The sequence below is a fragment of the Littorina saxatilis genome, linkage group LG1, assembly GCF_037325665.1.
Source record: "Littorina saxatilis isolate snail1 linkage group LG1, US_GU_Lsax_2.0, whole genome shotgun sequence".
Lineage (NCBI taxonomy): Eukaryota > Metazoa > Mollusca > Gastropoda > Littorinimorpha > Littorinidae > Littorina > Littorina saxatilis.
In genome coordinates this window covers 85,483,517-85,509,224 of record NC_090245.1, presented here as the reverse complement: position 1 = coordinate 85,509,224, position 25,708 = coordinate 85,483,517, and the positions used below count along the sequence as shown (strand labels likewise).

At 45.3% G+C, this 25,708-nt stretch overlaps 1 protein-coding gene and 1 non-coding gene across 2 annotated transcripts in view; both read right to left on the bottom strand.

Moving 5' to 3' along the window:
• LOC138951158 (serine/threonine-protein kinase ATR-like) overlaps positions 1 to 25,708 on the bottom strand; it is a 121,026-nt gene that overhangs the window by 81,408 nt on the left and 13,910 nt on the right. Inside the window, exons 10-22 of the mRNA XM_070322827.1 lie at positions 24,944 to 25,119; positions 24,492 to 24,597; positions 23,329 to 23,425; positions 22,102 to 22,169; positions 21,641 to 21,722; positions 21,222 to 21,316; positions 20,394 to 20,497; positions 7,220 to 7,226; positions 6,641 to 6,851; positions 4,862 to 4,951; positions 4,110 to 4,299; positions 723 to 899; positions 362 to 458 (exon numbers count right to left, since the gene is read on the bottom strand). Of these exons, the coding sequence (XP_070178928.1) occupies positions 362 to 458; positions 723 to 899; positions 4,110 to 4,299; positions 4,862 to 4,951; positions 6,641 to 6,851; positions 7,220 to 7,226; positions 20,394 to 20,497; positions 21,222 to 21,316; positions 21,641 to 21,722; positions 22,102 to 22,169; positions 23,329 to 23,425; positions 24,492 to 24,597; positions 24,944 to 25,119 (1,500 nt within the window). The remainder of the gene's footprint in view (positions 1 to 361; positions 459 to 722; positions 900 to 4,109; positions 4,300 to 4,861; positions 4,952 to 6,640; positions 6,852 to 7,219; positions 7,227 to 20,393; positions 20,498 to 21,221; positions 21,317 to 21,640; positions 21,723 to 22,101; positions 22,170 to 23,328; positions 23,426 to 24,491; positions 24,598 to 24,943; positions 25,120 to 25,708) is intronic.
• On the bottom strand, positions 19,221 to 19,339 carry LOC138951221 (5S ribosomal RNA). The gene has a single exon (XR_011451053.1). It is a non-coding gene; the product is annotated as a 5S ribosomal RNA (ribosomal RNA).

The window sequence follows — 25,708 nt, the reverse complement described above, 5'->3', positions numbered from 1 at the left end:
CATTTTTTTGTCTCTGATGACAAGGCCAAAAAATTGTGGTCAGAGGTCCATTTTATTTTTTATTTTTTTTCACAGGCGCATGTGGTTTATCATTGGCTTGAAATCGTGTAAGCTGCGTCCCCTGGATGTCAGAAAAGAGTAACTGTGTTTGTAAAGACTGCAAAATTGTGTTTTTTTCATTTTTAATTCAATTTTACTTTTTCTCAAGAAAACGTTCCAGGGTCGGGAGATAAAACTAGGGTTGGTCAGGAAATCAAAAACATTACATTTTTTCTTGGCCGTATGGACAAATATTTCAGACCGGCTAAATGGGTGCATATGATGTAATGCCCTGATAACTGTGACAAGAGCTGGAGCATACCTCGTCAAAGGCTGTGGACTGTACGACAGTGGTGAAGGACAGTCTGTTTTCCAACAGCATGATGAGAGCTGACAGCAACAGCTCTCCCTCAGCACACCTGCTCCACAAAATCAGGTAAAGTCATCAGACACAGGTGCAGGTAATGAAACATGGGCAGCAGGTCATCCAACACGGGAATATTAAGAGATGGGACTGGGGTAGAGATGAAACAGCTTAGTGGGGTGTGATCACTCCCCCCCCCCCCCCCACACTCCTCCGAACACCACCACCCCTGCAGCTTATTGGGGTGTGCCTCCTCCACTCCCCCCCCCCCCCCACCAATGGTCAATGAAACAGATAAGTACAAACTTTTAAATCTTACCTTGCAAGTTGGCCAACCGTGATGAGTACCGTTTCGTGAAGCTGGTGGTCTTTAGCAGCACATGCTTTTACGCACGCAGCTTTGCAGCGGTCAAGAATCGTCTTGTCTGTCTCAGAAGGGAGGTCGTCTGAATCTGTGGAGGTTGCTCTCTGACTCAGCAAACACCCAACCACACGCCTGTGGCCATAACAAAACAATAATGGGAAATTGTACGTAAGGTTCATCTCTAAACTTTCTATGAATACATGTAGTTATGCTCTACATACAGTGGAACCACCTTTTCAAGACCTCATAAAATCTGAAAAATCAGGTCTTAAAAAGGAGGGAGTCTTAAAATGGGGGTTAATTTAGAGTTTATGAAAATAAGTCATAGAAAACAGGGTCTTAAAAGGGAGGAAGTCTTAAATTGGGGGGTCCCACTGTATCAGTCATGATATAATTTCAGTAAAATACATAGATTATTCACACTCACAGTACAAAATACAACATAAGGCGTACGCTAACCATCCAGCACATGAGTGGAACCCACCTACCTCCCTATTCCCCTTTTAAGACTCCTGGCTTTTAACAGGGTCCCCACTGGTTTTTAGAAACAAAATTCCATGACTTTTCCATGACTTTCCAAGAGCCTCAATAACATTTTCCATGACTAGATCCACAGGTCGCCATTTCCGAACACGCAAACTTTTTACGTCTTGTCACTGCCAGTTTTGACACTGGCTTGCTTTGCACTGAATTTGAGTCAGTTTCTACGCAGTGTCTCTTCGACAAGCAAGTCAAGCATTTGCTACGCAGTCAGATTATCGGTAATGTTTGCTGGTCCTGTCATTTCACTAAACTGGACCAGCCACTGTTTGTATCCATCTGCACTTTCGTAAATTCCGTTTCGTAACCGTCACTGTGACTTGACGAACTGTCATTTTTTTCACCGCGATACACAGTTCATTCGTTCCAATTCCGCATACTTTTTGTTGTCAAGAAACAACTCGAAAGAAAGTTTCAACCTCATCATCCTCCATCTTGCTTGTCGAAGCGCTCAAGTACTTTATCGATGCAAAAACAAAAGCAGAAAACTTTGACGAAACCGACTCAAATGCAGCGCAGACGACACAACGAGATAACGGAAGGAAGTGAGCCTCGCTTTGGCTCAAGTGCCGTTAAAAATACCGTTATTCTCGTATGCAAATACGAACGAGAAGTTGGTCATACGAACAAGCCTTGTGCTGGCGACGCAAATCGCCGCTGGCTGGCAAAAGAGGGGGGGGGGGGGGGGTGGGTGGGTGGGTATAGCTGTAGCTGGGCAATGAAAATCGCCGCTGGCGTGCTAAAGGTTCATTTTTTTTCTTTCTTATTTTTGTTAAATTCCATGACTTTCCATGGCTTGAATTGAAATTCCATGACTTTCCAGGCCTGGAAAACTAAAAATCAAAGTCCATGACTTTCCAGGCTTTCCATGACCTGTACGAACCCTGTTTTAAGACCTCATACAGGGATGTTCCTTGGATTTTGTCCTTATAGGACAAATGTCCTAGCCTTGCTGAAAGTATAGGACATTTGTCCTGAACTGTAAAAAACAATCGGTCATTTCACGTGGAAAGAAATAAGCCGTCCACATCCTCCTTTGGTACACACACACTGTGACACACACCAGAGAGAGAAATATAATGTAATTGTATTCCAAACTTACCTTCTTCTAGTTCTTGTGTGTGTGTGTCTCTGTGTGTGTGTGTGTGTGTGTGTGTGTGTGTGTGTGTTTAACAGAAAGCAAAAGATCTCAGGTAAGGAAGAAGTCAAGGTCAAAAATTAAATTGAGTGCATACCGATTTTCTGGAACTTAGGGAAATATGCCAAAATGAACCTGGAATCAGCACTCTCTTACACACATCATACTAAAACAAAGCAAAGACACATGAAACACAAATTAAATCAAAACAGCATATAGTGTCCGGTTTCAATTTCTTCGCAGGCGGCATGATCGCATTCGCAGTTTCTAGAATCTATACAACCGGAAGTTGAACTTTCGGAAATTCTTAAACTGCGCGGTCTTCAAACGGCGAAGTTACTAAACCAAACAACAGAAGACGTTGCCGATTCGGAGATTAGGAGACGTATCATCTGATGCCTGATCTAAATAAACGGATCAATGTTGCCATGTCCGACGTGGCAATAAAACGATCGGTCAGTGTCCGTCTCTGACATAAACTTATCGGACATTTGTCCGCCAGAGACACAGGGTACCGGTCATTTGACCAAGGTATCCGGCCCAGGGCCGAGGGCCGACCCCTGGGAACATCACTGCTCATACATTTAAGACCATGTTTTTCAGACTTTTTGTTCATAATGTTTGTAAATGTAACTCCATTATAAATCTCCCTTCCCAGACCTGTTTACCCCCATAAGTGTTTTGGAGTAATGCTCAGCCCCAAAAATAGTAACCATCCAGCATTCGTCGCCAATTACAATGCACATGACAACTGTGTCTGCGAAACGCAATCATGCACATATATCCATCATTCACCAACAAAACACATCAGTCAGTTTTTGTAGTCATCATAATTTCAAAGAAGATCACATCAAAACCACATGCATCTCTGATTCTTTTTCTTTTGCTCGTAGTAGGCCTTTTTCAGTGTGTCAAGCGCTTTTCTACTGTACTTGCGCTTGCCGAATGAGTGAGGGCGAGACTTCACCACTAGAAGGTTTTCCAGCGTCTCATCAGACAGACATGATCTCTGGTCAGTCCTGTGCTTTTTCACCCCATTTTGCCATTGAAAAAAACAATGCCAAACATGTGAATTAATAAAAAAATAAAAATTAAAAATTGAAAAATTTGTAACTTTTTTTTTTTTTAATGAAAATCGTAGTCTTGACACGGATAGCGGAATGGCGTATTTTTTTGCAGAAAATCGTAATAAATTACGCCAAAATCGTAAGGGTAAACAGGTCTGCCCTTCCTCAAAAGAACTAACATTTTGTTTTGATTTTGGGAGGGTCTTAAAAGGGGGAGGTTAATTGCATAGCATCAATAAACTTCCTCCGAAGATGGAGTACAGCTACCTATATGGAGTGGGCTGGTGACGGTGGGGTGGATTGAAAATGCTTGTACACATAATCTTCCCATTTGGATGACAGTCACCTTCTCAGTACCCATCGCGAGTGTTAAGCAGGGGTTTGCTCCTCAAAAACAACAGCAGTGTTGTTCCCAGGCCTCAGTCTTTGGTCATTGATGCATTCTATTTTGATCTGACGCATTGGTCTGACCTCTGGTCAGTCGACCGTCCGATAAATTTGACAGATAAGAGTTCTTCAGAGCACCAATTTACCTATCAAGCTGAAACTGCTGGGACATTTGGACCCATATATATTTTCAACTTAGGTGAAACTGACTTGGTGTCTGCTGAGGCTGGGATCAACACTGCAACAGCATCACTGAACTGCACGTACACAAATAGCATGCGGACATGGAAGTCTTCATCCTCCACTGAACACAGACAGGTGTTGAGCATGCTGACGGTGGCTGCATTGTGGGGACGCACAGGGATGTGTCGAAAGATGGATTTCATCTTCCTCACTATATCTGAAAAGCAGACAAACAAACACAAATAATCAGGCAGACCGACAGACTGAACAAGATGAGCTGTGTTTTAACTGCCACAGGACAGCTCAAAATTGTCTTCTCCTTTTCTTATTTTTCTAGTTAAGAAACCCACTGAATCAGTTTTTATTCTGTCGCTCATCAATTATTCTCTTTGACACGTCTGTCTTTTCTGGCTAAAATGTATAACAATCGTCGCTTTCATTTTTACTCTTGACAAAGTGGAGGGATGGTCTAATCCCATGCAAAAGCCTGCCCAGATGTGAGACAGTGAGGCAGGCAACCTGTTTTCATGAGGCGGATTGGCCTTGAAGGAAAATCGTCCACACACACACACAGAGTTACACACACACGAACAGGCACAGGCACACACACACTTGCGCACACAAAACAACCTACATACAATTACAACACATCTTACTATGAAAGCAGAAGTTTTTCATTATTATATGCTCTCTCATACAAAAATATCTAAGTCTTATCTACACCAACTCCAAGACAGCATGCAAAAGATTGAAATCATAAACCCAAGAGCATTACTCACTTTTCCTGACATCCACATGAGGCGACTTCAACAGAGACAGGAATGGTGCAAAGAGTTTGGGGTCCACCTGCTTTGAGGGAGCACCTGTGTCTGAACATATTCACATACAAATACATGTATTAAAAAAATGTACATGTACACATACACACATACATAAAACCACACACACACACACACACGCACACATACAGTGAGCCCTGAACGCCCTGTTTCTTTACACACAAACACACACACACACACACACACACACACAAACATGCGTGAACGCACGCACGCACGCACAGACACAGTGTTTTTCAATGTTCCGTAGTGGTGAACGGCTCAGATCATGGGTGAAATTGACACCACCAGATTAAAATGCTCATTTTAAAGCCATCCATTTGAATTAAAAGGAAACAAAGCATACCACACTGCTTAGTTTGAAATGAACAAAAACGAAATGAAAGGAACCAACAACATTGTTTTGTGTGTGTGGATTTTAAACACATTTTATTCACAAAACACGGCAGAAAATGGCGACTGATTTGTTGCACAGCGACAGTACACTTTTTAAACCCAGGCCAGTACTTTCATCAATGACAGAAGAAAGCAATGGAGGCCTGCATACTACAGTCTTATTGTTCTTTTATGTGCCTGAGGGATAAAATGCTGCAGTAAACTGACTTTTAAGACGTCATTGCACTCGGAAGATTTGTCTTCCGCTAATAACTTTGGTGTCACACGTTATGGGCAAACTTGAGGCAGGTCGCATTCTTGCAAAATATCATTAACAACAAAGAAAAGTCATTTTTAGCATAGAAATAGAAAAGCTTTACCATAATAATGTGTTTTAAAAAAGAAAAACATTATAGTGTCGGCAGAACACGACTCTCGTTAAGTCAAATGAGTTTCGTGTCACATCGTTATGGGCGGAAGATTGTGTTCAAACGCTGTAGTAGACGAAAATTGTATTGAAAAATTGCTGTCTGTATCATAATTAGCGCCCATAGACTTTTGATGCACCAAATATTGTGTGAAAATATGACGTAATTGAGAGCGTGACCTCATAGTTCGTTCCGTCAAACTTATCAAACCTGTTATGGGCGTGAGATTTTGTCAGTGATGTTCTTGTTTTGGACTTTTGCGCTGTCCCAATGAAGCTGGAACAAATCCAAAGGTAAGAAATGTTTCTTCTATTGTATCCAAAGTCATTGGTTGGAACTGAATTCTATTAAATACGTTTCAGCACTTGGAAATACGTGATTTGTAATGTTCTGTGATTCCCGAATTCGTGGCCGTCAAAGTAATGGGGTCTGTTAGTTAACTTTTTGGTGTTTTTCTTAAGCTTAAAAGCTGTTGCGTTTATTTGTCATGATGTCAACACATGAATTGTCTTCCGCGTGCAGGAACGGATGAGCACAGCCACATCAAACGTCGGTTTGTGTATGTGCCTGCAGAAGATGTGAACAGGCACAGGCCAGAGCGGACAGGGACAAAGCCACTGAAGAACACCCAGAGACTTCACTGCGTGAAGGGAATCCAACCTTTCGTGGTTGCAACACGAGAGCGCTCTTGTTTTTGCCAGGGCTGCCAAGAAGATGCCGACTGTGAAAATGCTGAAATTGCTGGAGACTGGAACGTGTCGCGACTTGCACCTCCAAGACGGAGACAAGCACGGGCAGACCAGCCAACGGCCCCCGGACACGCTTCGCCTGTGCAGCTACCACAGCAGCCAGCTGCGCCCGTACACCTGCCAGATCAGTCAGCTACGCCCGGACACCTGCCAAATCAGCCAGCTACGCCCGCACACCTGCCAGATCAACCAGCGACGCCCGTACACCTGCCACATCAGCCCGGACACCTGCCACATCAGCCAGCTACGCCCGGACACCTGCCAGATCAACCAGCGACGCCCGTACACCTGCCAGATCAGCCAACAACGCCCGGACACCAGCCAGATCAGCCAGCTACGCCCGTACACCTGCCACATCAGCCAGCTACGCCCGCACACCTGCCAGATAAGCCATCTACGCGCGTTCACCTGCCAGATCAGCCATCGACGCCTCAACAGCTGCCAGACCATCCAGCAAAGAGGTAGACCTAAAGACTTTAACATGAATTGTAATAATGTAAATATTTCATAAGACTAAAAGTAAAACTGGTTGCAATTGCACACACTGGTTTCACTATAATTATTTTAAAATCGTACGTACAGAATCTATATTGATCACTCTCATTCACATGCACCAAGAATACTTTTTTCAACAAAAGAATGAGGAATTCAAAATTTGAATATAATACTAAAGTCAGTTCACACACTCTGACACAGATTTTCTTTTTAACAGGAAACTCAAGATTGGGGACTACGTGTGAGCCTACCTGTTGACTGTCAATGGGATTGCAGCCAAGGGAAAGCATTGTGTTACAGTAGTAAGTTTTGATTGAGCGCATTAATGCATAGCACAACACTACACGGTGTGATAATTTCGCAATCACTTTTTTCAATTTATTGATAGCTAGTACTGTAATAGCATATTACTTAGTGTAGCACGCAATAACTGATACTGTCATCATTTTCACGAGTTTTCATTCACAAACACCTGGGAAATAAATCTCATGTTCCCGATGCAATAAATCCCCGGTTACCATAGTTGCAGGAAGCGGGCTATACATGGATGATCAAAAGCAAACCCAATAGAAACGCTCGGGGATTCTTCGGCTCTTTTCATTGGCGTTTCACCAGACCTAGACAGACGACACTACTTTGCAAAGTTCCAAAAAACGAACTGGCAAACTGGCACAAGTAAACAAAAAACAAAACTACTTCATGAAAGGTCATAAATTCATCACAAACAAATGAAACCTAGTGATACGCTTTGTCTTCGTACAAGGTCATGGAGTGCGTGTATCTGTGTTTCGATACACAGACGTTCAGAGAAACAGGAACGTCAAGTTCAAGTCAAACCAATTGACCCCTGACACACACATTTTGACCCGTGCACAAGACGCTGTATCGCTAAACGAAGCGCAAATAAGAAATAATAATAAAAGCAAAGAACAGAGCAACGAGATATGCAAACATCTAACAAAGCCGAGCAAGCAGAATGACAGGTCTAATGAAAAACAAAGAGGCACTGAGTCGGAAACAAGATCGCGATTCTTTCCTTCGCTGCACGACGCACATCTTCTGTGACCTTTGACCCAACGTACCTTGCTTGCACGATGTAAATCTTATGTGAGCTTTGACCAAACGTAGCTTCCACATTCAATCACTAAGCTTAGATATTTACAACTGAAAACCAAGGGGGTGGAATACTGAGAGGAACCTACAGAACTGTGCAACCTGGCATACTTATCCCAACATTTTATGAACTCAAAACACAGAAAGTTGCTTTCACACGCCAACATCTTATAATGTTGTTAAACCGTGTGTACACAAAGATGACATTTTTGTCAAATCATACTTGTGCGTTGACAGAGCTTTTTGCGTCATGTATTTGATCTCAACTGTTGACTCGTGATTTGTAGAAATGTAAAACATTTTACAAATCGCGGGGCGCGCCGCGTGATTTGTAACCACTGTTTTACAAATCACGTGGCACACCGCGAGATATGTAAAACATTTTTTTTTTACAAATGACGTAAATGCGCCCGATATTTTCTTGTCATCTCGAAAGTCCAGGGATCTATCAGCTTGGCGGTAATTACGATGTTGAGAATGTTTTTGAGAACTCGCGTGCACATGTTTGTGACGGACACACCGACAGACAAACAAATCTGCGCTTATCACGCTTCGAAATCGAATTATAGAAAATAATAACATGTGCAGATTTACTCAAACACTTCCATTTTCATGTGGAATTTTGGCCTGGTTGACTGGGATCTGGACAACAAATATTAATACTAATAAAATGAAAAGGCATGTATTACTTTGTGGTTTTTAGGTTCGACGTAATTTGTAAAATGTTTTTACAGTTTTACAAATCACAGGTTAACATCAACTTCCATGGTAGTAAATAAATATAATACTCTGCAACGGATTTAGGGATGAGTCGGTACTTATTGTATTTGTTCCAGATCGACAAGCTGGAAGAGGAAGGTGTTCAGGTCCGGTTGATGAAACGTGTGAGGAGCCACTATGTTTTCTTGGGATTGGATGACAAAACCTTCGTGTTCCATGAGGAAATTGTCAAGAAAATGTCTACAGTATTAGCAGAATAGATTCAAAGGGCAAACATTTTTTTGATTGACCTGCACCGAATCACTCTTTGCCCTACAAAGTCCAGAAGATGTGGGTCTTGTACGACCCATACTTTCTAACTGTGACAGGGTGAACTGCCAACATAGAGTTTTGTTATGTCCGGTCATTTAATTGTTTTTCTCTTTCAGTCCTTATCTAATTATCTCCCCCTGACCCATTGTTTCTGCCTTCAGGATCGCTGTGTTTATTGTAAACTTGGAAGTGTGTCTTAGATGCTGGACCCTGATTGGTTAATTGTTTAAAAGGACGCGCGCTATTCCCAGATGGGGGCCCGGTAGCTCAGTTGGTAGAGTTTTTCGTTTCATGCTAAGTCACTGTATAATGTTCCCCCATGTAATGCATATCAGAATGTTTGTCTCGAGTTCTACTTTTTATGTGTATGATAAATACGTTTGCCGATTATCTCAGTTTGGAGAGTTTTGTTATTTTCTGCATCGAAGAAGTTTCAGTGCTTTCGCTAGAACTGTTATTTTTCTATCCTATTAAATAAATATCGGTTTTTACCTAATGTTACTTATTTTGCTGGAAAGTTAAAGGTCGTAGCTTTAATTTGATGTATTGGTTGTTAGAATTAGTTATGTTCCTTTTTTGTCAACTGAGTGTAAAGGTATTGCGAGAAACATAGACTGATTCTGTGTTTCCAGCCGTATTCAGGCCGAATTTTCCCCCTGCTAGTCAGTTCATTCCAATAAAATATGCGGCCAACTTGAATGCATTATCATAAAATATGTTGAAACAGTGTTGCCTCAATGTGTGTGGATGCATTGGAATGTCTTGGTGTCTACGTTATGCGTGTACATAAGATAAGATTTGATATAACAAAATATTAACGGAAAACCGTTACAGCGACCATTTTCTGTTTCGTTTTGCTCTTAGTACTGAAACGAATACAGATGAGGGTTTCTGTCATTGTTCTGTAAAATGTGGGGAGCCTGCTACCTAAGGTGTTAGATTTATTGCACATCAACTGCAGCTACCCGGCAAAAACACCATCCAGAACCACGATCCAATATGGCGGTCACTCTCTTTTACACGCTAAATCAGCCTGACTGCCCGGTGGATTTACACGGAATGGGTATGCCCTGTAAGTTCAGATACCAAACAAACTCTCTGGGGTAAAAAATCTGAATATCGTTCAGTTTAAGTCACCGTTTCCACGGTTGAAAGTGAGTCATACCATCAAAAACGCTATTTTGAGGGTAGGCGTGGTCAAGGACCTGTGACGTCATAGGACAATATTGCTCAAATCCAGGAACAACGGTTTTGAGAAGAAGAAATGCATATCTTTGAATACACATAAGTCTGTGACCCAAACACGGCTGTTAAACATCTGATCAATAGCACTGAAGACATATCCTTAACTTGTTTGGTATACCTGTATGAGCAGAAGAATTTGCGGTAACCAACACAGAAAGACTGTCAAAGTCTGGAACGCTTGTTTCTTTTTGCGTTTTTCGCCGTTTTGCATCCTACAGACTCTAAGCAACAGTACTATATCACTTAGAGTGCATTCTCTTGCACTTTATTTTTGACCGTCTGTGCAACACTTCAGTGACCCATGATCTAAGCTGTTCACTGTGAGAAAACAGACAAAGTAAAACAAGTCGCGTAAGGCGAAAATACAATATTTAGTCAAGTAGCTGCCATTTTTCAGCAAGACCGTATACTCGTAGCATCGTCAGTCCACCGCTCATGGCAAAGGCAGTGAAATTGACAAGAAGAGCGGGGTAGTAGTTGCGCTAAGAAGGATAGCACGCTTTTCTGTACCTCTCTTTGTTTTAACTTTCTGAGCGTGTTTTTAATCCAAACATATCATATCTATATGTTTTTGGAATCAGGAACCGACAAGGAATAAGATGAAAGTGTTTTTAAATTGATTTGGACAATTTAATTTTGATAATAATTTTTATATATTTAATTTTCAGAGCTTGTTTTTAATCCGAATATAACATATTTATATGTTTTTGGAATCAGCAAATGATGGAGAATAAGATAAACGTAAATTTGGATCGTTTTATAAATTTTTATTTTTTTTTACAATTTTCAGATTTTTAATGACCAAAGTCATTAATTAATTTTTAAGCCACCAAGCTGAAATGCAATACCGAAGTCCGGGCTTTGTCGAAGATTACTTGACCAAAATTTCAACCAATTTGGTTGAAAAATGAGGGCGTGACAGTGCCGCCTCAACTTTCACGAAAAGCCGGATATGACGTCATCAAAGACATTAATCAAAAAAATGAAAAAAACGTTCGGGGATATCATACCCAGGAACTCTCATGTCAAATTTCATAGAGATCGGTCCAGTAGTTTGGTCTGAATCGCTCTACACGCACGCACACACGCACACACATACACCACGACCCTCGTTTCGATTCCCCCTCGATGTTAAAATATTTAGTCAAAACTTGACTAAATATAACAATTCCTCAACAACAACAAATGTGCTTACAAACATACCTTTTTCTGAACAAGAAGAGCAAACGCTCGATCGAGTCACTTTCGCAGTTCTGAATATTATATGAGGCATCAGATGGACAGGAAGAAATTGCTATTCACAACACAATGAGTCACGTTCACATAAAATTTGAGCCCGGTCACTTTTATAGTTTCCGAGAAAAGCCCAACGTTAAGTTGTGTGTTGCCGAACAGAAAAGGCTAGTTATCTCCCTTGTTTTTCTGATAACGTTCGTAAAAGGCTACAGATGTAAATACTTTGATGTAAAGAATAATCCTACAAAGTTTCAATCACATCCGATGAACTTTGTCAAAGATATAAAATGTCTAATTTTTTCTTTGACGCTGACCTGTGACCTTGAAAAAGGTCAAAGGTCAACGAAACCATCGTTAAAGTGTAGAGGTCATTGGAGGTCACGACTAAACAAAATATGAGCCCGATCGCTTTGATAGTTTTCGAGAAAAGTCCAACGTTAAGGTGGTGTCTACGGACGGCCGGCCGGCCGGACAGACTAACACTGACCGATTACATAGAGTCACTTTTTCTCAAGTGACTCAAAAAAAGTGGAAAACAACTGAGGTCTCACCTTTTTGATTGCATTTTGCACACTGAATGGATAACAAAGAGGAGACAGGTTCACTTTTCTCTTGGATGCCAGACCTGAAAATTAAAAATTTACACTGACTGAAATGGAACCGTTTTGTAATTGTCAGCACAGGATTATTAGTCTTAGTTATTTTGGGGGCATAAAAGCTGTTGGAGAAATCATAAATGGAACAAAAATGAAGAACAAATCTTGAGGATAAAAGTGGCTTGTTCATTTTAATGCTTCTCTCAGGTGCTAGGAGATTAGTTCTGTATAACTCTTGCTTACTCCTGTTGAACATGTGGTATACATTTATAGCGATTACATCCCTTTGTTTCTCAGATAAACAAAGCAAAAGCTGCCACATTTTTAATGAATTTTGACTGTCCAAAGGCACTCATTCAAACAGAGCAAATACCTGTTTGAAGGATTTAAAAAATTAAAAAACCAGAGTGAGAGCAACAGCAACAGCAATAAATACATGTGTTTGTGCGCACAGGCTGAGGGTAGTGATGGAGGTGAAGAGAAAAACACAGAGAGATTAATATCAACAAAAAAAAGAAACATTAAAAGAAAGAAAAGAAACACACAAAGCTTTTCATTAAGTCAAGTGAGATACAAAAGGTTTCCTTACCTGTCAAGGGCAACAGTTTGAGCAGCTACACACGCCAAGTCCCCCGCTACCGCCGCCACAGAGTTCTGAACTGCAGTTGAGGGATCTGTGATCATTGGACTGAAACAAACCTTAACTTTGCAGATTACCATCAAACACTAGTCATAATTATGTTTTTGACAGCACTCATAATTTTATGAATATCACTACATGAAGATCACAAGAGGTACGTAAAAACTCGTCATAAAAGATCAATGGCATATTTCATAGTCAAGGAAACATGACCAAGATATAGTTGCTAACCATCAAAACTACCCACTCTGAAACACATAAGTATATATGTATGCTATAACATGAGCAACATTTTTCTTTCCCTTTTTTCTGAAACTTCAAAACTGACTGCCATTCATTACTTTATTGAAGTTTCCCATTATTCTTGAGACTATGATCATTACACTTTTCTGAAATGCTGACTCACGAAGAACCAACACCAAAAGTGCTCATCAATACCAGTTAATTGTAAGGCTTCTTTTTAAGCCTACTGTCTATATGATACTTACCGAGACAGTACTATTCTTGCACATTATCTATTATAGGCCGAAAAAATTGGACAAAACGCTGAGTGGGTACAATTATCTCCCATAACCATGCGCCACCGTGGATCCCAAGCACTGTCCGAGTGCTTCCCCCTTACAGGATGTAGGTGGCGCGTCCTCTTTCTTTATGAGCTGCAGACCCTCAAAAAGCCCATAACATATCAAGAGGGGAGGCGGGAGGGAAACTCTAATAGTACTGTCTCGGTAAGTATCATATAGACAGTAGGCTTAAAAAGAAGCCTTACAGTCAATATAACACTTACCTCGACAGTACTATTCTTGCACAGAATACCAGAGTGGTGTGAGGGTGATATGTAGAGTATTAAACTCCTTAATCAAAATCACTTAAATCCAAGGATTAAGATACCCAGGCAATTTTCGAACAGTACTACCGTAAAAGAAAATATACCCAAGAAACATACCTTAGACTGACGTGACCATGCTAGCAACCACTGCTGTGTGGTGAACTCAATGTCAAAGTCCAGGCCACTCAAAGCTTGAATACCACTGAGTCTACGGCAAGTGGCTAAAGCGATGAGGAACAATTAGTCTTAAAAATCAGCAACTTGATACTGATGCCTGCCAGGGGTTCAAACTCATTGCTACGCAGGAGTTTGAGGACCAGAAAGACATCCCCCTTGGGAAATGAAACCAGAGGTTTAGACACCGCTGCATTGCTAATACCCGAAAGGACATTAGCGATGAGGGAGGACCTGATCAAGTGTTCAGTTCTGCGACCAGTAGCGGCCGCAATCGTGGAAGCGATGGCAGATCTGTATCCAAGAAGAGTCTTAGAAGAAAGACTCTTCTTTTGATACACTTCCACCAGGAAGTTGGCCAAGTCCTGTGTTGAGGGATAAAGCGGCTTTATCCCCTTGGACAAGGCGAAGGTGGCCCAAGCTCTCCAGCGTAAGTCGTAGAGCTGATTAGTTGATCGCCTCTTAGCGTTCAAGGAAAACTCTACTGAACTCTTGTGCAATCCTAGTGCAAGCAGTTTGGAGCGCACAAGAGCCATGCGGTCAAGCACAGACTCTCTGGACGTGGATGAGGGAGGCATGATCGAGGCTGGAGCAGACCTCCCCCGTCCAGATCCAGAGGTAGAGGGTCTACGTGGGTGAGACCGCGAAGATCTGGAAACCACGGAGCTGTTGGCCAGTAAGGCGCGACCAAAATCAGTCTTGGTCGTTCCTGCAGATATTTTGCCAGCACCCTCGGAATCAGAGATGTCGGGGGATAGGCGTAAGCATCGAGGAGCCTCCACAAGAGAGTGAATGCGTCCAAGTGGAACGCATTCATGTCTCGAAAGGGGCTGACGTACCTGGGAAGCCGAGCGCTGAATCGAGTTACGAACAGATCGATCAGAGGACGGTCCCACCTTGCCCACAGACGCTGTAGAACGTTGTGAGCGATGGTCCATTCTGTGGAGAGAACCTGATCGCCCCGACTGAGAATGTCGGCCAGGGCGTTCAGTTTCCCCGGAACGAACTGGACTGACATCCGGACCTGATTGGTCTGGCACCAGAGCAGAATCTCCTCCGCCAACAGGGAGAGGGACCGAGAATTGGTGCCCCCCTGGTGGCGAAGGTAAGCTAAGCATGTGGTGTTGTTGTCCCCGTTGAAAATCAGAGGGGCCAAGGACAGGCCGAATGGGAGGGCCCGAAACTCGAACACCGTGCCCTCCCAAACGAACCGGAGCAGATGTCGGTACCCCGGGGCCACCAGGATGTGGAAGTAAGCATCCTGGAGGTCCCAGACATGGCCCAATCGTTTGGCCGGATGGCCAACCGGACCGACGAAGGGGTTTCCATCTTGAACTTGCACCTGTGAAGGTACAAGTTCAAGGTGGAGAGGTCCAACACCGGCCTGAACCGGCCGTCCTTTTTGGGGACGGTGAACAGGCGGGAGCAGAACCCCAGAGAAGGCTGAGAAAGGGGGTAGACCGCCTTCTTCTCGACCAACGAGTTCACCTCGTCCTGAAGAGCCTGCCATCTGGCAGGCTCTCGAGGAGGGGGGAACGTCCAAGGTAGAGCGGACAATGGAGGTTGTGACGACAGCGGTAGAGAAAACCCCGACCACACCACCCTCAAGAAAAACTGGTTGGAGACCAGTCTGCCCCACATGCCGCGGGCCCGAAAAAAGGGAACCGCCGGACGAAAGAGGGGCAACTTGAGGGGGCGTCAACGTAGGGCCGGGACTCACTGAAAATTCTGCTGGCGGGCAGGCGCAGGCTTGCGACCACCCCCCCTGGTGGTGCTGCTTCCCCTTACCTGTCTGAGCACCCTTCGTCTTGCTTGGGAACGCAACAGGCGCCTAAGAGGAGGAAGAAGGAGGCAGTGAAACTGGCTTCTTCTTCTTCTTCTGAGGCTGGGAGCTGGAGGTGACTGTAGCACTTCTCTTACTCCCCGCCGCCGTCGCCGAAGCAGCGAGGCCAACCATCAGAGAATCAGTGTTCCTCTGGCGTGTGGACTCCACCACAGAACGAACAGTGTCCGGATGAAAGAGGGAAGAAGGCTGAGGAAACGTGTTCCTCAGACTCTTCCTCATATCCGGAGGCACTATAGAAGTAGGCAGAAAATGATCACGGAACAGGGCCAATAAAGTGGACCCGTGTTCCAATGGCCAATTCTGCCGCAGACGTCACGCACGATCGCACGGCATGCAAAGCCCGATCCACTCGAACCGTGTCAAGGACCCGAGTGGAATCGGACTCTGCCCGATTGGGAGGGTCCAACAGTGTGGACAGCGTGCTCATCCATGTCAAGGCCTGTGATTGGGCCTCGACTGTGGACGAAACGGTGGCCTCAAGATTGTGGAACGAAGCAGAGCTCAGTTCCACCTTCTTGACCGAAGGCACCTCCCCAACGAACACATCACCGTCAGCCCCACCCTAAACACTCGAAGTCTGGAAAGGGAGAGTTCGAGAGTCAAAGGGAAAAGGGAGGGACGAAACAGATTGGACACGAGGAAACAGTGGAGGTGCGCCTCCCAAAGGAAAGCATGGCACTGAACCCGCGTCCTCCCGAGGAACATAGGTCGCGTTTGCACGTGAATCTGTACTCCTCAGGCGATGTGCTGCCGCTTCCACCGTGGCACTTAGACTAGGGTGGAACGCGAATTGCCGGCGGCCGGATCGTTCATAAAACGAGCCGCCGGCAGACGCGGCGTGAGCCTCCCGCGCCCGGGCCGAAGCGGACTCAAAGGACGAGAGGGCGTCTCAGGGAAGGACGTCCTGAAACTGTTCAAACGTCCTTCTAGCTGTGCGAGGACGAGCCTCCTGCCTCTCGTCCTCAGACCCCGGGTCCACGTCCTGTGTGTCAACACTAGACGACAGACGCTTAAGAGAGGCATCCGTGACGTCAAGACGCCGCGTGATGTCTGTCATGTACTGTTGGAAAGTACGAAGCATAGCTTCGGAAGTTCCATCAGAAACCGGCAAGGGTAGAGGTTCAGTGTTAACCTCAGGGCGACCCTGATCCTCCTCCCTATCGTCCTCCGACTCACTCTCCTCTTCACTTCCCGACAACTCCTCAAAAGCAGGAGTGTAGGGAGCTTGAGGGGGAAGAGCCGAAAGCGATGAAGCAGGCTGTGAAGAAACGCCCACAGAAGCAAGAGGCCGCGAAGACCCCTGCCCCAAAGACGAAACGTCTCCAGCAGCCGAAGGGGGAGAAAAACAACAACCCTGCGACTGTTGGGTCAGCCCAGCCAACGAACCCCCGCCATTTATAGACTGAACAGGAACCCATGGGGTCTGATCAGAAAAGAAATGGTCCGGTCCGGTCGGGGGTGCCGATCCGGTCCGGTAGGGTGGTCCGGTCCGGTGCCGTACCATCCGGAGGTCCCGTTCAGCACCGAACCATCGTACCCAACGAAGTGTTCGGGTGGTTAGGTCCGGACGTGGACATACCGTACCATCCGGACCCGTAGGTCCGGTGGTCCGGTATGGTCCGGTTCGGTGCCAGACCATCCAGACCAACAGAGGTGGTCGGGTGGTCCCGCACCGGACCATCCGGACCCGTAGGTCCGGACCCGTAGGTCCGGTACCATCCGGAGGTCCTGTTCGGCACCGAACCATCCGTACGCACAGAAGTGTTCGGGTGGTTCGGTCCGGGCGTGGACGTACGTACCGTACCATCCGGACCCGTAGGTCCGGTTCGGTGCCAGACCATCCGGACCAACAGAGGTGGTCGGGTGGTCCGGACCGGTCCGGTAGGGTGGTCCGGTGTTCCGGTCCGGTGTTCCGGTCCGGTCCCGTACCATCCGGAGGTCCCGTTCGGTACCGAACCATCCGTACCCACAGAAGTGTTCGGGTGGCTCGGTCCGGACGTGGACACACCGTACCATCCGGACCCGTAAGTCCGGTATGGTCCGGTTCGGTGCCAGACCATCCGGACCAACAGAGGTGGTCGGGTGGTCCGGTCCGGACCGGACCACCGGTCCAGCACCGGACCATCCGGACCCGTAGGTCCGGTCCGGTCCCGCACCATCCGGAGGTCCCGTTCGGCACCGAACCACCCGTACCCACAGAAGTGTTCGGGTGGCTCGGTCCGGACGTGGACATACCGTACCATCCGGACCCGTAGGTCCGGTTCGGTGCCAGACCATCCGGACCAACAGAGGTGGTCGGGTGGTCCGGACCGATCCGGTAGGGTGGTCCGGTGTTCCGGTCCTGTCCCATACCATCCGGAGGTCCCGTACGGCACCGAACCATCCGTACCCACTGAAGTGTTCGGTCCGGACGTGGACCTACCGTACCATCCGGACCCGTAGGTCCGGTGGTCCGGTATGGTCCGGTTCGGTGACAGACCATCCGGACCAACAGAGGTGGTCGGGTGGTCCGGTACCGGACCATCCGAACCCGTAGATTCGGTCCGGTCCCGTACCATCCGGAGGTCCCGTTCGGTACCGAACCATCCGTACCCACAGAAGTGTTCGGGTGGCTCGGTCCGGACGTGGACATACCGTACCATCCGGACCCGTAGGTCCGGCATGGTCCGGTTCGGTGCCAGACCACCCGGACCAACAGAGGTGGTCGAGTGGTCCGGTCCCGACCGGACCACTGGTCCGGTACCGTACCCTCCGGACCCGTAGGTCCGGTGTGTTCCGGTTCGGTGCCAGACCACCCAGACCAACAGAGGTGGTCGGGTGGTCCGGTCCCGACCGAAACACTGGTCCCGTACCGTACCATCCGGACCCGTAGGTCCGGGGGGTCCGGCAAGGGCCAGAGGTACTGTCCCGCACCGGACCCTAAGGTCCGGTACGGTCCCGTACCATGGGTCCCGTCCGGACCAAACCCGGAGGTCAAGTCCAGTCGGGACCCGTGGGTCCGGTTCGATCCCGACCCGTAAGCCTGGAACGTTCCGGACCCTTGGTCCGGACCATCCGTCACCCGAACACCAGACGCTAAGGAATGGCGTGGGGTCAAGACGGTCCGGTCGGAGGTGTCGGTCTGAGCAACAGAAACAATGTTCCCGTCGCCCTGACCATTCGACAGAAGTACCACGTTCTGTCGAACACCTCCACGTCCAGTAACTAGTCGGCCGGAGCGTTTCAAGAGGGACAGCCACCAGTCACACGGACGTCAGAGGGAACCGTAGTAGCAGTGGTCGTAGGCACGAAGCCTGAAACCCCTGCCCCCACAGGACCGCCCTGAACGGGGTCAATTCGCATCCCAACCCCAGCGGGGAGGGAATTCAGAGACCCCGTCATCTCCTCCGATCTCCCCCCCCAGGAGGCCGAAACTACTGTCAAAACAGCAGCAGACGACCCAGCGAGGGAGTTCAGAGGAGGACCCGTGTCCCTCCTGGCTTCCACAGCGGTGGAAACCGAGGAGGGCACAGGAGAGGCACCGGAAAAAGAAAGATTTTAATGCCAACTGCACCCGGTGTTCCCAGGCGGTCACCCATCCAAGTACTAACCGGGCCCGACGTTGCTTAACTTCGGTGGTCGGACGAGAACCGGTGTTTTCAACGTGGTATGGCCGTTGGCTGTCAAAACCTGAGTCTCTCCAGTAGCCCCTAGATCGGATTCACCAACCCCCAAAGAGGGTTGGGAATCGACCTGCCCCCGGATTCGAGCCAGGGGGGAGAAGGAAACCTTCCCCCCAGGCTCGAAACCGGGAGGAGCTGAAGCCTGAGACTGAGGGCCGGACAACGGCGTCGAAGGGGGGGAAGCCTGTTCCACTGAAGGAGAAGGAGAAAGAAGCTTTTTCTTTCCCCTCGAACTTCCCCGAACCTTCGACGGCGCAGCCCCGCCCGAAGTCCCAGGCTCAAGCCCAGCCTGTTTGAGCAAGCTCGCATTGAGCTTGCTCAAACAGGCTTTCTCCGCCCTCCCTCGCCGCAAACGCAAAGCGTTTGGGGAGGGAGAGTCGGAGCGCCGAAAGATCCCCTTCTCCGTGCGTAAAACATGACGCTGGGCGCCCGGAGAAGGGTTGCCCCCGGCAGACTCTGGTTCCGTAGAACCAGAGCCCAAAACAGGACGAGACATCCTACCTCGCCCTGTACGTACCCTTAAAGACCGAGAATTAACAAAATTCAAAGAAAATTTAGGTCAATACTCAAGTGAATGCGGCGAAACGAGAAGCAGACGACCGGTCACCACGAAGTAGGACGGGAGGCACGCCGAGTCCGCCACACAAAAACGGAGGCACAAGTTGAAGGAAACACAACGTAGCCTCAAGCCAGAAGTGGAATAACACACAATAATCCAACAGGTGATAGTCCACACAGAAAAGGAGCCTCTTAGTCCAAAATAATCCGGGAGCGTAGCAGAAACACAGCCGGTCTGACACGCGCGAAAAAAGAAAGAGGACGCGCCACCTACATCCTGTAAGGGGGAAGCACTCGGACAGTGCTTGGGATCCACGGTGGCGCATGGTTATGGGAGATAATTGTACCCACTCAGCGTTTTGTCCAATTTTTTCGGCCTATAATAGATAATGTGCAAGAATAGTACTGTCGAGGTAAGTGTTATATTGACAACAATGGCTCCTCAGCACAATTGAATTATTTCGTGTGAGCCTGAACATTGAATGTGAACATACTGAATGCACTGCTTGACGAAATGCAGAAAGTTTGGGCCCAGGTTGAACAGGAACATTGGAAACACTGACACTGCCGTCTGCTTTATCTCCTGCTTGGTGTCACACTTAAAAAAGGAAATAAATGTGAATATAGTACAGGAATGTATTTTTGTGAGTAAATAATTAATAAGGCATAAGACGAAACACTGAGTTACTCTGGAAGCAAGTATAGTTACACTACTAACAGTTACATACCCTGTGAGAAAATAGTAGCTGCAAAAAAGAATGCAAATAAAAAGTAACTGCAAAATAGTAACTGCAAATAAATGACAAACAACTGAACACCTTCTATTTCGACCTGTTTCATGTCTTTATACGCTTGATCAATATTAATTCACTGACAACACAAAATATAAGCTGCAAATAAATGACAAAACCACCAAGTAAGCTACATTCATTCCAGTTTCATATCTATATACTCACAATCAGCATCCATTGACAACATATACAGTGGAACCCCCCTTTTAAGACCTCCCAAAATCTGAGAAAATCGGGTCTTAAAATGGAGGGAGTTTTTAAATGGGAGTAATTTAACAAAGGTTATGAACAGAAAGTCCGAGAAAACAAGGTCTTAAAATGGAGGGAGTTTTTAAATGGGAGTATTTTTTACAAAGGTTATGGACAGAAAGTCTGGGAAAACAAGGTCTTAAAATGGAGGGAGTTTTTAAATGGGAGTAATTTTACAAAGGTTATGAACAGAAAGTCGATGAAAACAAGGTCTTAAAGATGAGGGTGTCTTAAAATGGGGGTTCCTCTGTCTGCATACACTCAAGAATATTTCTCCCTTACCAAAACCTGTGTGAAGACATGTACCCTCCATGATGGTGCGTATTCCTTTGGTGCCAGTGCAAGACCTCTTACACATTCACAGACCGTTGAGAGCTCTGCAAATCAGATATATCAGTCAACACAGATATTAATGAATCATCTCATGAACAAAACTAAACACCCCATGAAAACACTCTCAACTAAGTCATTAAACAGTATTTCATCATACAAACCATTACCATGTTTAAACAAAAAAAAAGATTTTTACTCATAATGTCAAAGACAACCCTTGCAAAGATAACATTTGTGAAAATGTACTTACTTACTCGAATCACTTGTTAACACGCACAGGCACACATGCATGCACAAACATACCGACACAAACACACACACGGAGTCCAAAGAGTGTAATACTGGTGGCGAGTATTAAAAACACATACCCATTTGATCAGCAAGCTCTACGCTGATGCGAGAAATTGCCTTCGCTTGGCTTGGCCGCACATCTTGCCAGCTTGTGTCATTCTGCAATCAAACTAATTATGATCAACAAATATCACTAGCTCATCTTACACCACTGCTTGCAGACAAGCTGTATTCTGTCAACTTTCACACATAGTTGCCAAATACTGTAAGATGCACAAAAATGCAGCAACCAGTAAGCAGTGCGAGTCTGAGATTCTAAATCGACTTATGTTGTCTTGAAGTCATGATTTAACAAAGAAAACTATTTCAAACACAAGCATTATCCAGAAGAGAAATATTGGTACCAGCCATTAAAAGTCACAAATTACACTTATTGATTCTCAAGGTGAGAATATTGCAGACTAATTAGAGAAAACTTCTTCAGTGTTCAACAATCGTAGAAAACAAAACTGGTGAGAAAAAAAACAACAACACTAACCAGCAGCCAGGGTAAACTGAGAATCCAAGCCACCTCTTGCAGTGTTTCAACTGGTATGGCGATAAGATCTGAAAAATGTCATTGGCACTCACAGTTTTCACTTTCAAATACATTTTTTAAAAGACTGATGCTCACTAGCACAATCAATTGTCACCAGAACTTAGACATATGGACAGCCTCAAAAAATGACAAATGGAAACCAAGACTCTTCACATAGCAACAAGCAATAACCAAAACTAAAACAAATACACATTTACAACAGACTAACCCAGAGAATACTCGAAGCAATCAAAATTATTGTGTACAACGCACACACACACACAAAATTCAGTTTACAAAAAGAAAAACGTAAGCCGTTCAACAAACAGAGATATATTCACACACTAAAAATTTCTTCTTTTCAATAAAGTGACCATCACATAAAAAAGAAGCAAATTATCACTCTCAAAAAATGTTTTCATAACATTCCCTTTGCTTTCTTCTTTGAGTGTACAGAATATTAATTTTCCATCATCATCATCACCACCATCATTATCACAAGACCTCATACCATGGCAAGCAAGGAGTGTGCTGACACATCTGACAACATGCGCAAGAGCTATGTTTTGTGATGTGGGTTCCAAGCCAGAGACGGCCCTGTCGATCAAAAGGCCAGATAAGCAGGCACACATCTTCTGAATGATATCTTGGCTGAGATAGTCCTCACAGTCACATAACCTGCAAAATGACGATAACATACTGTAGTTTGACTCCTTCATTGTAACGAAAAGTGTATGTAAAAACAAAACAAACGTGTCAAAGGAATGTGCATGCATGGACATTGTATCTTTCACTCTTTCTTGGCATGAATTCATAAAATACACTAACAATTACATATATATAGGACAGCATAAGTGTAGGAATTTCTCCATAAAAAAAACCACCCAAAAATTGGTTCAAATCATAAACTCACACATAAAACAAACTCATGCGCATATCTCTCATATCTCTTCCTTTTCAAGTCACCATGTTATTCTTCAAGGCACATACAGCAGCAACCCCGAAACACACACAAACACATGCATGTGTACACACACACACCATACCCTGTCCCAGCTGCCATGCTATGTTCCCAGACACAGCAAAAAGCAGCTTTGCAGGTCAAACTAACTGTTCTCTCTCTCTCACACACACACACACACACACACACACACACACACACACACACACACACACACACACACAAACCATACCCTGACCCAGCTGCAATGCTACTCTCCCAGGCACAGCGAGCAGCAACTTCGCAGGTCAATCTGACTGCAGCCAGAACATGCACACAATTCATCTGCAACAAACAAAGGCAACAAAGCATAAGTTTTGACAGAATTTAGGAGACTGCAAAAACAGCGTAACCAAAACCATAACACCGATCATATGTGCATGGGTGCAACCTGGAAAATTCCAAAAACCGGCAAAAGTTGGGGTCCAAGCTTTTTTAGTATTTAAAATGCCAAAAAAACCCTCTCCTGGAACAAAAACATCGGCAGCCGATGAAACCAAAAACCGGCTGCCGGCGTGTAGCCGGCAGAGTTGCACCCATGTATGTGTCCATTGTTTGCATGTCTGCCTGGTGTTTTGTCCTCCCACATGTCATACCTCTGCCTGTTCCAAGATACGCCATAAGGGATGTGGAGATGTGCTGCTGCTTTAAGTGCGTGCGCTTGTGTTTATTTATTTATTTATTTATTTGGTGTTTAATCTTGTTTTCAACCACGAAGGTTATATCGCGACGAGGGAAAGGGGGGAGATGGGATAGGGAAAAGGCGGGAGATGGGATAGAGCCACTTGTTAAGTGTTTCTTGTTCACAAAAGCACCAATCAAAAAATTGCTCCAGGGGCCCGCAACGTAGTACAATACATGACCCCACCGGGAGAATGCAAGCTTCCAGCACAAAGGACCAAACACTTCCCACACACCGCCTGACCAAAATCCTTACAAACACCGACTATATTCTATACAAGAACCACTCAACAAGGGTAAAAGGAGAAACAGGAGCCGTTAGTCGCCTCTTACGACATGCGGGGGGCAGAGAAATAAGGATGTGGAAAAGAAGACTTTTGGTAAGTGAAATAAAGGTGATGGATCCAGTCAGGTAGAAATAAGACAACAAGAAAAGAATTGGAAAACTGCAGGGAATAGTAGGGAGAGTTTTCTTGGAAGGAAATATAGGTGAAAGGACTGGTAAGGCAGAAATAAGACAAAAGAAGAGAAGTAAAGGGGTGGGGTAGCTCTGTGGAAACACTCCCGCCGCGTGAAGGCGACCCCATGGGAGCATGCGCTTGTGTCTATGTGTCTGAAAAAACAGAATAAACTAGTCAACCTATTAATCAATCAACATCAGAAAAATTACCTTGTCTTTTTCAATATTCATGACCTGGTATGTTCTGTCCAGCAGTTTCTGAAACAACTGTGTTCTCTTCTTCTTCTTGCCTTCAGGCTGAGTTGGGACATCTCGTCTACAACAAAAACATTTCCATCAGAATCAAGACCTGTTTATGATTTCATTGAATTTAATTTCACCTCAGAGGGTATGAATCGCTGTGGGTTTTTTAAAATTTCTTTTTAACAAAATACACCAAAAATAAAACTCACAATTTTAAAACAGGTCCAACGATCGCGATACATTCTTTGCTTTTCAAGCATTTTGGGGGTCGGTGAGGATTTGCCAAATTATATTTTTCTTTGCATCAACAAGCACAAAGTTAACTCCTTATTTCCATGTTCTTTTCTTTCTTTCATGTTTAAATTCAAAATGGCATCTAATGTATACAGCCAAGCAGGCCTACACAAAACTTTTGAAACCTCTTGCGTTTGAGCCTGGAAGGAGTCTGCAGCATCTGTGATGGTTGGGTGTGGGGTGCTGCAGCAGGAACTCTTGGTGTCTGTGACTGCAACTGTAGCAGCAGTGACTGTGAATCTGTTGATACTGCATTGGTAGACTCCAGCATCACCAGCCTTGACAGCAGAGGTGCTGCAAACTGCAAACAGACATTTCTGATTAGACCAGTTATCACCTCACACACACACACACACACACACGCGCAAGGAACACCAGCGTTTGTATGATTCACACACTTTTATGTATTTTTTCATTCCGACTTGTATATATGCAAGCACACATACACTCTTCCTCTCTCAGCCCTTGTTGCTCTCTTTTTCTCTGTATTTTGTTGTTTTGTTCTAGTCAACTCTATTTAGCTTGAGAGCTAAAGCCCAAAAAAGCATGTACATTTGCTTATCTATTACCCTGGTTAATAAAAAACGCTCGCGCTGGACCCGAGTACTCTTCAGACATTCACACACACAAACACACACACACTCTCTCTCTCCCTCACTCCCTCCCTCTCTCTCTTTCTTTCTTACACACACACACACACACACACACACACACACACACACACACACGAGTACAGACTCATGCACGCACACACACACACACACACACACACACACACACACAAACAGTAACACTAACACATGTTCACAAAATGAACACACACACAGCGCGAGAGAAAAAGACTACAGGGAGGCATTGACGTCAAAGACTTTCGACCGTGACGTAATTAC